The 11458-nt window shown below is 48.1% G+C and overlaps 2 protein-coding genes across 4 annotated transcripts in view; one reads left to right on the top strand and one right to left on the bottom strand.

The window, feature by feature from the left end:
- Nucleotides 1-418: 418 nt before the first annotated feature.
- On the bottom strand, nt 419-8456 carry AIRIM (AFG2 interacting ribosome maturation factor). Of its 2 annotated transcripts, none has more exons than XM_058718016.1 (5): nt 8277-8456; nt 8140-8245; nt 7665-7942; nt 5627-5806; nt 419-3613 (listed from the first exon to the last, which is right to left on the bottom strand). In XM_058718016.1, exons 3-5 carry the CDS (start codon nt 7937-7939, stop codon nt 3370-3372), a joined length of 699 nt encoding a protein of 232 aa, XP_058573999.1. In that variant the 5' UTR covers nt 7940-7942; nt 8140-8245; nt 8277-8456; the 3' UTR covers nt 419-3369. The 2 variants fall into 2 exon arrangements, with proteins under 2 accessions (XP_058573999.1, XP_058573998.1); XM_058718015.1 differs by having other exon boundaries at nt 419-3337; nt 3495-3613; nt 8140-8454.
- A 103-nt stretch (nt 8457-8559) lies between these two features.
- Nucleotides 8560-11458, top strand: part of LOC131504993 (glycoprotein endo-alpha-1,2-mannosidase-like protein) — an 85486-nt gene continuing 82587 nt past the window's right edge. Inside the window, exons 1-4 of one of the 2 annotated variants that reach the window (XM_058718011.1) lie at nt 8560-8698; nt 8854-8976; nt 9109-9237; nt 10806-10846. In XM_058718011.1, the coding sequence (XP_058573994.1) occupies nt 8880-8976; nt 9109-9237; nt 10806-10846 (267 nt within the window). In that variant the 5' untranslated portion in view covers nt 8560-8698; nt 8854-8879. The remainder of the gene's footprint in view (nt 8699-8853; nt 8977-9108; nt 9238-10805; nt 10847-11458) is intronic. The other variant, XM_058718010.1, reaches the window with a different exon arrangement.

The following is an 11458-nucleotide window of genomic DNA, read 5'->3' as shown; positions in this document are numbered from 1 at the left end:
CATCCCAACAGATTGTCTCACTGACAGGGAAGGGGTTCTGACCCCCGAGAGTCTATTTCCCCAACTAAAGGAAACAGAAAAGAGCTCCCATCTAATGTCTCAACCCCTATGCTATGGCATGCTTAAGGAGGGATCACTGGAAGCATTCCTGCTATGAGTCTGCTTAGTTTAGAAGTTAAATAGGAGTCCAGTAAAAATACCAACAGACTTCTTTCTTTATTGGGGGTGAGCCGGTGCAGTGGGATTAGCTAGCTGAAAAATTCCAGGGAAAACAGGCATAATGAACAGGGGTGGGAGTACAGGAAGGTGGTGGAAACCCATAAGACACTAAGACTTTGAAAACAACCTAAATGTCCATTGGTAAGGGGCTACTTAAATAAACTATGGTATACCCAAACAACAGAAAAATATGCAACTATTCTAGAAAAAATTAAGGAAGCTCTTTATGTATTCACATAGAATGACCTTCGAGATACAGTAATTGGGGGAGGGGGGAGAGGTGCAAAGCTGAGTACACAGTATGCTACAGTTTGTACAAAATTTGGGAGAAAACAAAAAAACCCATTTGCTCATTATATTAGTTATCTATTGCTATGCGACAGATTACCCCAAAACTTAATGGTTTAAAACGAACGTTTATTATGTTTCCATGGGTCAGGAATCCGGCCACAGCTCAGCTGGTTGCCTTTGTCTTAGGTCCTCATGAAGTTGTAGTCTAGCTGTTAGCTGGGGCTGTGGTCTCACCAGAAGGCTTAAGTCACAGGGGCGCAGGGGTTCTGCTTCCAAGCTCAGTCACGCGATTGCTGGCAGGCATCGGTCTCTCACACAAGCTCTCCACAGGGCCGACTTAGAACACTGCAGCTGACTTCTCTCAGTGTGAGGGATCCAAGAGGGAGTGATGGACCAAGATGGAGGCTGCAGTCTTAACAGCTAGTTTCAGAACGAACACCCCACCACTCCCATAGAATCTAGGGCGTTGCCCCCGCCCCCCAGACCTACAGAATTAGGGTCTAAATTTTAACAAGAGCCCAGTGATTTCTATACACGTTAAAGCTTGAGAAACACTGGTTTAAATCTTTCCCTGGTTGAACCATAAACCTTTCTAGGGATCTCTTTCATCTGTCTCCAGAGCACATCATAAGGCCTGACACCCAAATGTCTTTTAAGTTTTATTTATGATTATTAACGTATGTGATAGATTTTTTAAATTCCTGGGAGAACGTCTACCATATTGTTAAAAACAGTAGACAGTGTGCATTTTCACTTTCTGTAATACTTCAATCTTCTACAATGAGAATGTACAATCTTTATAAGTAGAAATACATGAAGATTTGGAAAAACAAAAGATATAATACATTCCTAAAATTGTATATGAGATGTACACTGGTGTATATTGTGTTGAGCTATTTTTAGAGATACGAAAGTGAAAAGATGGCTAAAAAAGTTTTTTTTGAGTTTATCTAGGGACACCTGGGTGGCTTAGTCAGTTAAGCATCTGACTTCAGCTCAGGTCATGATCTCGTAGTCTGTGAGTTCGAGCCCTACATCGGGCTCTGTGCTGAAAGCTCAGAGCCTGGAGCCTGCTTCAGATTCTGTGTCTCCCTCTCTCTGTGCCTCTCCCCAGCTCATGCTCTTTCTCTCAAAAATAAATAAAAATTTAAAAATTTTAAAAATAATAAAAGTTTATCTAAAAAAATAATAATTAAAAAAATAAAAAGTTTATTTAACAGTATATACCAATGATGCCACATTTGTGGGGTTTTTTTTAATTTGTGGATATGGACACAGAAAGAGCCATATATCAAAATTTCTCTGATGGAGTTTGTGTTTCATACTTTTCTACATTTAAAATTTTTCCTACAATTTTCCTCTGATTTTTTAAAAAGCATATAGAACACTTTTGTAGTAAAAAAAAAAAAAGTCATCTTCATTTTAAAAATATCTACACTCTTTACTAAGCCTCTCTACATCCAGTGACCCAGATTTTCCCACAGCCTAGGAAGCTGACAGGTCTGGAAGTACCCAACCATTTCACAGATGAAGGCACTGGGCTTCAGAAATAACACTGATGGCCTGATTCTGGGCGCTCTTCTCCCACCGTGCAGCTACTCCAAGATCAGAGGGATGTGGAAAATCAGGTGCCAGCTTTGGTCAGAAAAAAACCCCCATCATTTTAGCAGTCTTACTATGCCCAGTTACTTAACTCTCAGACAGGGAACAGAGGAACACCATCGACGACAAAGCACTGAGAATGATTCATGCTGCGCCACCTCCCCCTGGTGGCGGACTCCGGAAACTGAATGACGACGAGGAGCTAAAGCAACTGGACAATGATAGACGACTCTGACTTATGAGTTTTCAAACTTTACGATGGTGCAAAAGCAATACGTGTCCACCAGAAACCGTACTTCAGATTTTGAATTTGGATCTTTTCTCGGACTGGCAACACGCGGTCCGATCCTCTCTTGTGACACCGGGTGACAGCAGCAAGCCCCAGCTTACGGTCAGCCCCAAGTTCACAAGGGTACACAACTTATACAGCCACTCCGTGCCCATACCACCCTTCTGTTTTGCAATCAATTACACGAGATATTCAACACTTTATGGTACAATAGGCTTGGTATTCAATGATTTTACCCAACTGTAGGCTAATGTGAGTGTTCAGGGCACATTTAAGGCAGGCTAGGCTGAGCTATGACATTTGGTAGGGTAGGTGCATTAAATGCATTTTTGACTCACGATATTTTCAACTTACATGATGACATTATCAAGATGTAACACCATTATAGGTCGAGGAAGATCTGTACTGTCTTCCATCAATATCACCCTTATTTCTTTAAATCATCAAGAAGAATCATCTTGCGTCAGGGAATCGGGTACTGATACAAATACACATAACAGGGCCGGGTGTCAACCAAGCTCAGAGCTTTGGATGATGCTCAGAGGGATGCCACTCTCTCCCCCGTCCTTTCCTTCCCTACCACATCTGTGGCTGTGGCTCCTGCCCCCAGTGTTCTCTTGCACTGCCTTCCCTGCATTCTCTCTGCCTCCATCATCCATTCCCGAGCCTAGAAAAGGGCAAGGGGCGTCCACGTACTTTCAACCATGACAGAGCAGGGGGAGGCCGCAACATTAGAAACATCTAACACAACCCTCCCAAGGGCTACTCCTCCAGCCCCAGGCACTAATCTTTCAAGTATGTTAGGTTACAATACTGACATTTCTTTAGAAATACCAGAATGCACCAGTATCAGCCTTCAACCGTGTCTCACTAGTATGCTGATAAACACACCACTTCCTTACTCTTCCAAGAAGAAGGAAACATTCAGTAGGGTATCTGGAATAGGAAGAGAGAAAAACTGTGGCATATCACCTCTCCAGGGAACGTAAAACATCAGATTTATAAAAAATATGGAGGCACTGCAAGGGCATCTCTGTAAGACAGAGAGACAGAGAAAGAAAGCAAACATGAAGGCATAAATGAAAACCAGTACCTTGTACAAGGGTTTGGTGTTCATCTTCTGAAATCCGGTCCCAGACCTTGGGCAAAGCTTGGATGTTGGCCAAGTCTCCCCACTGGATGGAGGACAGGAGGCACTTTCTCTTCAGGTAACTTCCGGGAAGTTAAGGACTGCTCAAAAAGACAACGAAATATGCTGAAGGGAAAAATACCCTGGGGAGAGCTACGAGAAGCTAGAAGGGTAAGGGGTAGCTCTCTCGCACTCACCTATGTCACACATCTTTGCTGAGCACCTCTTCACTCACAGTGCTACAGGGCCAGAGGGATGAAACATCACCCCAACAATCTAGGATCTCACCACGCTGAGCAGAAAAACCAGAAAGTAGAAATGGAGAATCTCAGGGACACAAAAGAGGAAACTCTGTGGCGGTTCAGAAGTTGAGTGACGAGTCCCTCCCATTTGGAGGGCCTCAGGAAGATTCCAGCTGGCAAGAAAAACATAAGGTGCAGAAGTGAGGAAGCATGGAATGGTTTCAGGGCCGAGTAAATCCTCCAATCTGGCCGGCTGGAACATGCACAGCAGTCAGAAAGGTGGCCGAGAAGGCAGGCTGAGCCAGAACACAAAGAGCACCGAAGACCCACATGGGGATTCTGGAAGCTGTCGAAAACTCCTCTATAGGCAACAGGCAGAACAAAGATGTCTTCAGGCTACCGTTGAGGTCCCTAGCCGGAGCCGGCTTAGAGGGAAAGAAGGCAGAGACAGAGAAACCTGTCAAGAGGCTGCATAGATCAAGGGGCCTCACGAGAGGCAAGAGACTATGGAAGAGGCAGTGCAGATAGAGAAGAAAAATACAAGAAGCGCCAAGGAAACGGATTCAAAACACCTGACAGGCGGCCGTGTGGACGTTGGGAGAAGAGTACCTGGCACATAGTCAGCGCTCAGTAACACTGGCTGCGGCTACTGCTCCCCCGCCTAGGCTGTCCCACTGCCTCCACAGCTGCCACCGCCACAGCTGCCACCAATGCAGTGAAAAAGGAAAGAGAGAGGGAGAGGGGGAAGGGGCTGCTGGAGTTCCCACACAATGATCACACAGGGTTGATCCTACACCTGGAGGGAAAGGGGACTGAGTGTGGTGGCAGGACCGAGGAGCTTGTGCTCCCAGGAGCGACCCGGCTGGAGGCAGCTGCGGGAAGCTGAACATCAAGGCTAGAAATGAGAATGAAGGGCGGATTGGGGAGTTACTCAAATGAAGGCAGAAACTGAAGCCAGAGCGGAGATGCGTGATTCAGGCAAGACTTATGAGAGGGGCGCCTAAGTGGCTCAGTCAGTGAAGCGGCCGACTTCGGCTCAGGTCGTGAACTCATGGTTCAGGAGTTCGAGCCCCACATTGGGCTCTGTGCTGAAAGCAAGCAGCCTGGGGCCTCCTTTCGGGTTCTGTGTCTCCCTCTCTCTCTTCCCCTCCCCTGCTCACACTCCGGCTCTCAAAAATAAATAAACATTAGGAAAAAAAAAAAAAAAAAAAAGAAAGAATGGAGAGAAAAGGGCCAGAACTCCAATGAACTGGTGGTATTCCTGCAGCTCCCCTGGCTCCACACCACCCCAAGTCTTTCCTCCGAACTCAGCCAGGTGATACTGTGAGAAAACACAGGCTGATTATGTTATCCTTCTTCTCAAAACCTTCTAACAGCTTTCCACCTCACTCTGAGCAAAAGCCAAAATCCTTTCAAAGACCTCCAGGGCCCTATGAGGTCCAGCCCCATCTCTCTGACCGTGTCTCCTGTTAGGCTCCCCGTCCTCATCCGCTCTAGCCCTGCTGGCTTCCGCACTATTTCATGAACATGTCAGGCATGCTCTCCCCCACAGGGCCTTTGCACTTGCGGTCTCTTCTACCTGGGACACGCTTCCCCCAAATATCACATGGCTCTCTCCTTTGCTCTCGTTAGGTCTTTTCTCAAATGCCACTAACCCAGTGAGCCCTCTCCTGCCCACCCTATTTCAAGTCAGGACTCCATGCTCATCCCTCACTTGCCCTGCTTTATTCTTCTCTAAGTTCAGAGATCAAAGAGAACTGACTGACCCATACTACGTAGTGGTATAATCTCACGAAAACTGAAAGACTTCCTGAAGCAGCTCTGGACGCTGCCTGAAACATGTGCAAAGGATACGAATTTCGATAATGTCTCTCAATATCTTGCAACCATTCCAACATGTCAGCCACCGAAGGGCTCACAACCGAAGCCTGGAGGACACCATCCATGCCAATCGTGTCTGCATGCTGCTCATAGGTCTGAAGCACTCGCTCCACGTGGCTGCTGATGGTGTCACGCACCTTGAGGAGGGCGCTTCTGGGGGAAAAGAAGTCTCGTATTAGGCAATATCATGAGAAAGGCCTAAGGCAGGGTTCCTCAACCTCAGCACACTCACATTTTGGCCTGGATGGTTCTTTGTGGTGGGGAGGTTGCCCTGTGTATTTTAGGACGTCAGGCAGCATCTTTGGCCTGTACCCACTAGATGACAGGAGCAAACCATGCCCCCACCCTCCCTGAGCTATGACGATCAGTAATGTCTCCAGGTATTGCCAAATGTCCCAATGGGAAAAATTGCTCCGGAGGCACAGACTACTGTGGATCCTCGGAAAGTTACTTATTCTCAATCACGTATAAAAATGGTCTGTCTTGCTCACTGCACACCCTAAGTACCTAGAACACGGACACTGGTGCACACAATGACAAACACTTGTTCAATGGATAAATGAGCGGAACGGGTTCTTATGAGGACTAAGTGCAATAACGCATATAAAATGCCCAGTAGGAAAGTGCCCACCTTATGGTAAATATTTTTATCATTCCACTGGTGACTCCAAGGGACCAGCCACCAAGAAGAAGGCTACAACTTCCAAAAGGACAAAGAATTCCCTAACCTAGAACTGGGGCTTTCAAAACGTGTGGCCTTGACTCACAATTAAAAAACAGACTTAGGGGCGCCTGGGTGGCTCAGTCGGTTAAGTGTCCGACTTCAGCTCAGGTCATGAACCATGGGTTCGAGCCCTGCGTCAGGCTCTGTGCTCACACCTCAGAGCCTGGAGCCTGCTTCAGATTCTGTGCCTCCCTCTCCCTCTGCCCCTCACCTGCTTGCTCACTTGCTCTTTCTCTCTCTCAAAAATAAATAAAACATTTAAAAATTAAAAAAAAAAAAGAATGCTCCCCCCAAAAAATAGACTTAAAGTAACAGCCCAATCCTCACAAATATGTCAAGAACTGACATAAAAGTACCTTAGAATATACCACAACATAATTTAATTGACTGATGGTCTATCTCTTCTAATCAACTAAGAAACTAAGTCTGGTTCATTGCTGTATTCCGAGCACCTTGCACTCGGCATCCCGTAAAGGCTTCATGAATGTATTTTGTACAAATGGATACAAAGAAGGGCCCCATCTTTGACCATTTCCAAGTAGTCTACGGCACAGACTGTATACACCAGAACCTTCTCTTGCTCTAGTCAAGGAATGGTATGTGCCCTGCCTCTTGTCTATCCTCAATACTTAGAACTCTTAGAGGGTCTCCCGTTCGGCATACTAAGAGTTTAGAGATGTGCTATGCTCGGCACAGAGACATCAACGTACAGCAGAACAGAGTGGCAGCGGACCACTCTGGCCTTGACGTCAGGTAAACTTGAGTTAGATCCCAGCTTTACCATTTACGAGTTGTGTGACCACAGGCAATCTGATGGAGCCTTGGTTTCCTCACCAGCAAAATGGGATGAAGTGAGGTTAAGTTAGAGATCTGAAAAGATTTTATGAGATGATACCAGGGTAAAACCCTTGACTCTTAGCACCTCTGAAGTTTAAAGTACAATTCCTCACTGCTTTTTACAAAAGAACTCTAGAGGGGGGCTAATAAGCTTTCTCTATGGCTTTTCTCTTCTCCTTTTGTAACTTCTCCTAAGGCCACCACTGCCATGCCTTATGGGGCAATGGAAATGCCATAAAATGACTTTCTGACAAGAGGTCCCGCTGCGCAACAAATGGGGCAGAGGGTTGGAAGGAGGGAAAGGTTGAACAGAGGAGGGAAGGTTGGGACACCTCCAAATATCATTCTCTCAAGTATGGGAGAAAACTCTCTCCTGACTGATACTGGCTACTTATTAAAGACCAAGTTTTCCCATTTTTCCGCCAAGAAGGAGCGGCATTGAACTCTTACAGCCTCTCCTCTAACTTGTCCAAGACAGTGTCGCCAGCCCACAGCTGCTTGCGCCTCAGCCGCTCCTTTAAGTCTGGGAAGGCCCGAAGTGGTGGCACGTCCTCAAACCGCAGATTCTGGGCCGCCTGCAGCTGCTCTGCCAGGTTGCTGAGGGACAGCAGGAGGGGCTGGCAGTCCCTTAGCGCGCTCTGCCACAGGCCCTGCTGCTCCTCCACCACCGGGAAGCACTGCTTCAGGGCCTCCTGCACGGCAAGCAGAGGTTGGTCTTGGGTCATCTTCTGCCGAGAACAAAAACAGAAAGAAAAGAAAAGAAAAAAACCAACAACAGCATTAGGGCCGCAAGTGGGCGGGGGAAGTACCGGGTCCAGGAGTGATTCTCGTGTTCAAGTGAGGTTCAGCTAAATCAGGGTCTCCTCGCGGGGGGGCTGTCCATCCCTTCCGACAGGAAGTCCTGGCGCGCGCGGCGCTGTCTTACCTTCAGAGGGGCTCTCGGAGGCCGGGCCCTCGTCTCCCACCTCCGGAAGGGTGTCCGCTCTACCCGTCGGAGGAGGTTTTGTCCGCGGCTAAGGCAGTCTCCGCGGTTTCAGACCGCGGATTCCGCAGGCCGGAGGGCTCTCTCCAAACGCGCGCTTCCCGAGCCAGAATCTTGTCTCCTTTCCTTGAAGCTGCCTTTCCGTAAACCAGCGAGAAAACTGAAAGCTAATACGGTCAAACTTTGAGGACCCGCCAGGGCTGCCCCCAAGCGCCCGCAGTCTCGCTGCGCATGCCCCTGCGAGGCTGCTTAGTCGCGAACCTATGTCGTCACCGCAATGCCTTCTGGGTGTTGTAGTCCTACGTGTGGACGGGCGGCCTGGTCGCGGAGCTTCCTTGTGATTGGATGTTGTGGGACCCACCTAAGACAGCGGCTTCTCATTCGTCAGTCTGTGGCAGTTTGAATTTGGTGGCGGCGGTCGCAGGTCCGGATAGCCACGGAGCCTCTCCCTCCTCTCAGCTGCAGCAGCGAGGTTTTTTTCAGCCCATATCGCGACCCGCAGGTACGTGCCTCGCGACTCCTTTATGCTCGGGCGTCCAACGACAGGGCCTCCTACCAGCCCTGTGGGGCGCCCTCCCGCCTTCTCCCGCTCCTCCACGGCCCCCGTACTTTCCCTCCCGGATCTCGGCCGCTGACCCCCTGTGTCTGCGTCCCCAGCTCCCCGCGGCCTCCACCCGAGCGCCATGGCTCCGGCTAGGAAGGGCGGCAGTCGGGTCGCCAAGACCAACTCGTTACGGAGCCGGAAGCTCGCCTCCTTTCTTAGGGACTTCGACCGTGAAGGTAAGGGGCGGTGCCCGGGTCGTTGCCGCTACCCCGGGGCGATCGCGGGGGCCCGGCGGGCTTGGGGTGCGGGCAGCACGGGTTCCGGGCCGCGTTCGTGACCCGTGTTCTGTCGGCTCTGCCCTCTCGCAGTGCAAATCCGATCCAAGCAGATTCAGTCAGACAGGCAGAACCTCCTCAAGGAGATGGATAACCTGTACAACATCGAGATCCTGAGGCTCCCCAAGGTGCTGCGCGAGATGAACTGGCTCGACTACTTTGGTAAGAGCTGCTGGTTTCCCCCGGCCTCGGCCCGGGGCGCCTCTGTGGTCACCTGAGTGAGGTCTTCCCCGATCGCTTTCGGAAATTGCAGTCGTACCGCTCCCCCCGCCCTCTTATCTCCCTTCCCTGCTTTATTTTCCTGCGTAGTACTTAACATCGTCAACCCCCACAGGTAGGCGGACGTCCTTTCTAGGAGACCAGATAGTAAATATTTTAGGCTTTCTGGGCCAGAGGGTTCTCTATGGCAGCTACTCAACGCAAGCTGTTAACAGTTACGAAACAGCTGTAATGAATGGGCATGTGTGTGTTCCAGTAAAATGTACCTATGGACACACCAAAATGTGAATTTTGCATGAATTTCACGTGTCACAGAGCACTCTCTTTCCTAAAATATTTTATCCCGTCATCTAAAAGTGAATAAATGAGTAACTCGGTTTGTTACCAGAGCTCCGAGGGGAGGACAACCCCAAGCAGTGCGTTCCTTATCTTGTGGAAACTGTCAGTTTAAAAACTGAGCAAAATCGGGGCGCCTGGGTGGCTCAGTCGGTTAAGCGTCCGACTTCGGCTCAGGTCAGGATCTCGCGGTCCGTGAGTTGGAGCCCCGCGTTGGGCTCTGTGCTGCCAGCTCAGAGCCTGGAGCCTGCTTCAGATTCTGTCTCCCTCTCTCTCTGCCCCTCCCCTGCTCACGCTCTGTCTCTCAGAAATAAATGTAAAAAAAATTTTTTTTTTTTAATTTTTTTTAATGTTTATTCAGTTTTTTGAGAGAGAGCGTGAGCATGAGCAGGGGAGGGACAGAGAGAGAGGGAAATACAGAATCTGAAGCAGGCTCCAGGCTCTGAGCTGTCAGCACAGCGCATGATGCAGGGTTAAAACTCACGAACCGCGAGATCATGACCTGAGCCGAAGTCCGGACGCTTAACCGACTGAGCCACACAGGGGCCCCAGGCACCTCCAAAGCTTGAATTCTTAACGGTTCTATAGGACACTATGAAAGTTTCTAGAAGGAGGATTACCTCTACTTTATTCTACATCTAAATCTTGCACAGACCTCTTCCTTCAACATACGTTGGCTACATACTTACTCTATGTCATATTTTTTGCCAGAAACTGTCCTCAAGGAATTCAGTTCAAAGCAGGGTGGACCCTTAAACAGCTCTGAGTAGTTGTTGGGTATGATGAGAATGAGCAACGAGCTCAGCACTTTGCAGCAATCTGTTGTGACAGAAAAATAAACAGAGTTTTGGATTTGAACTGCGTTTTGAAAGATGAATTAGAAATGTGTCAGGCACAGCGGAGTATTTCTGGTAGAAGAAATAGTACCAAGGCAGTGAGTCATAAGAGGCAGAGGCACATTTGGAAAATAAGAACTTTGTGGTGGTGGAACGTGGAATATGTTACGAGGGGGCCAGTCTAACGTGGAGAAAAATTAAAACTGGTTTGTGAATGTCCTTGATGTTGAACCAAGGGCTTTTAATCTGGTCCAGTTTTAGACAGATAACTGGTTATATCAGGGAAGATGGTTTATCATTAAAATCCGATAGTAACTAAATAAAATGTTCTTTTTAAAGCCCTTGGAGGAAACAAACAGGCCCTGGAAGAGGCAGCAACAGTAAGTGTTGTCCTATTTTGGAACTGTGGTTAGTTTTTAAGTTTAATCCAGTCACAAAATCCAACCAGTGAGTGCTTACTGTGGAAGAGGTTTCATAGGGGATCTGTTTTGTTTATGGCAACTGAAAAATTATGGTTATCCAATGTTGAGTCCATAAGGCCCAAATAGTTTCAGGTGCTACAAAAGGAGGCAGTTCTATTTTTGGCAGCCCTGCCCTGACCTCCACAGGCAAAGTAGAAGCCTCAGCTCCAAGTTTGTTTAAGCCCCTGGGCCATTACCTAATGACCTGGCCTGCTAGGTGTCAAGGAGACTCCTGCTCAGTATGACTCGTGTCATATGAAGCTATGCTCTTATTTGGGACTTTCAGGTTTCCTCACTCCCTCTCACCTCCTTCATCCCAGCATCACTATCAGGACTGAAGAGAGTAAGATGGGGAAGCAAAATAATTTAGATCTTAAATCTGCACTGTTTAGTACAATAGCCACCAGCCACAGGTAGCTATTTTAATCAATTAAAATTAATAAAATTAAGACTTCAGTCCCTCAGACACACTAGTCACATTTCAGATGTTCAGTAGCCACACATGACTAGTGGCTCTGTATTGGTAGCTCA

Source organism: Neofelis nebulosa, chromosome 2 (assembly GCF_028018385.1).
Source record: "Neofelis nebulosa isolate mNeoNeb1 chromosome 2, mNeoNeb1.pri, whole genome shotgun sequence".
Taxonomy (NCBI): Eukaryota; Metazoa; Chordata; class Mammalia; order Carnivora; family Felidae; genus Neofelis; species Neofelis nebulosa.
Note: the sequence above shows the minus strand (reverse complement) of the source record. Positions and strands in the feature narration are given on the sequence as shown.

What these genes read in the sequence shown, in the direction of transcription:
- AIRIM (XM_058718016.1), bottom strand. Translation starts at nt 7,939, where the DNA reads ATGACCCAAGACCAACCTCTGCTTGCCGTGCAGGAGGCCCTGAAGCAG. An exon ending in GACAAGTTAGAGGAGAGGCT is followed by an intron (nt 5,807 to 7,664) that starts GTAAGAGTTCAA and finishes CTTTTCCCCCAG; the next exon opens with AAGCGCCCTCCTCAAGGTGC. An exon ending in GAGAGACATTATCGAAATTC is followed by an intron (nt 3,614 to 5,626) that starts GTATCCTTTGCA and finishes ACTTCCCGGAAG; the next exon opens with TTACCTGAAGAGAAAGTGCC.